The 1,021-nt window shown below is 45.2% G+C and overlaps 1 protein-coding gene across 1 annotated transcript in view; it reads right to left on the bottom strand.

The window, feature by feature from the left end:
• The window catches only part of LOC104405405 (endogenous retrovirus group K member 8 Pol protein-like), a gene marked incomplete at its 5' end in the record, with an annotated part of 3,354 nt that extends 2,451 nt beyond the window's left edge, over positions 1-903 (bottom strand). Inside the window, 1 exon segment of the mRNA XM_010014125.1 lies at positions 7-903. Within this exon segment, the coding sequence (XP_010012427.1) occupies positions 7-903 (897 nt within the window).
• Positions 904-1,021: the final 118 nt, after the last annotated feature.

The following is a 1,021-nucleotide window of genomic DNA, read 5'->3' as shown; positions in this document are numbered from 1 at the left end:
CTCAACCCATCGCATAATCAATCCAACAGGCTGAAAATCACGATTAAGAAGCGGTAACTCGGTGGGAAGCGCAAACACCGCACGAAGCGCTCGTTTCTGAGTTAAAGCGTCGTCGACTGCCGTAAGGGCTCGTCGGGCTGCAGGGGTCAATTTACGAAGGGCGTTTAGATCAGAGTCCCCCTTCAACAGTTCAAATAGCGGTTCTAACGTTTTGTTATCGATATCCAGTAGCGATGGGACCCAATTTATGTTCCCTATGAGAATCTGCACATCGTTTAGCGTTCAGACCTCCCTATGGATCGACACCTTCTGAGGTTCAATGCTTCGGTCTAAAATTTTCCAACCGAGGTATTTCCATGGCATACTAGTTTGAACTTTTTCAGGTGCAATTTGCAAATGATACAGTTCGAGGGTTAAACACAGCTCCTCTCTGAATGGTTCCAGATCCATCTGCCCAGCTATCAACATATCATCTAGATAATGATATATTAACAAGCGAGGGTTCTTTTTCCGAAAAGGTGTTAATGCTCTATCTACATATTTCTGGCATATAGTCGGAGAATTCTTCATTCCCTGTGGCAATACCGTCCATCGGAATCTGCGCATCGGCCCTCGTTTATCGCTCGAAGGCACTGAAAAAGCAAAACGGTCACTATCTTTGGGGTCAATGGGGATAGTAAAACAGCAATCTTTCAGATCTATCACCAAAATATTCCAGTCTTTATAGACCACGGTAGGTGATGGAAGTCCAGGTCGGAGAGGTCCCAGGTCTTCGAGTACTTCATCGATTTGGCGTAAATCATGTAACAGTCTCCATTTGCCTGACCTTTTTGGAATTACTAACACAGGTGTGTTGCAAGGGCCGGTAGATGGGCAAATGTGCCCTGCTTGTAGTTGTTCTTGAATAAGTCATTCTAGAATGGCAATCTTTTCTGCAGTAAGCGGTCACCGATTTACTCAAACATCAGCAGGTGGCTGAGCTGCGGGAGACTGTTGGTAAGCTAAAAGGTGTCATAGAAAC

Source organism: Nestor notabilis, unplaced genomic scaffold (genome assembly GCF_000696875.1).
Source record: "Nestor notabilis isolate BGI_N333 unplaced genomic scaffold, ASM69687v1 scaffold1095, whole genome shotgun sequence".
Lineage (NCBI taxonomy): Eukaryota > Metazoa > Chordata > Aves > Psittaciformes > Psittacidae > Nestor > Nestor notabilis.
The sequence above is the reverse complement of the archived record's forward strand: the minus strand, read 5'-3'. Positions and strand labels throughout refer to the sequence as shown.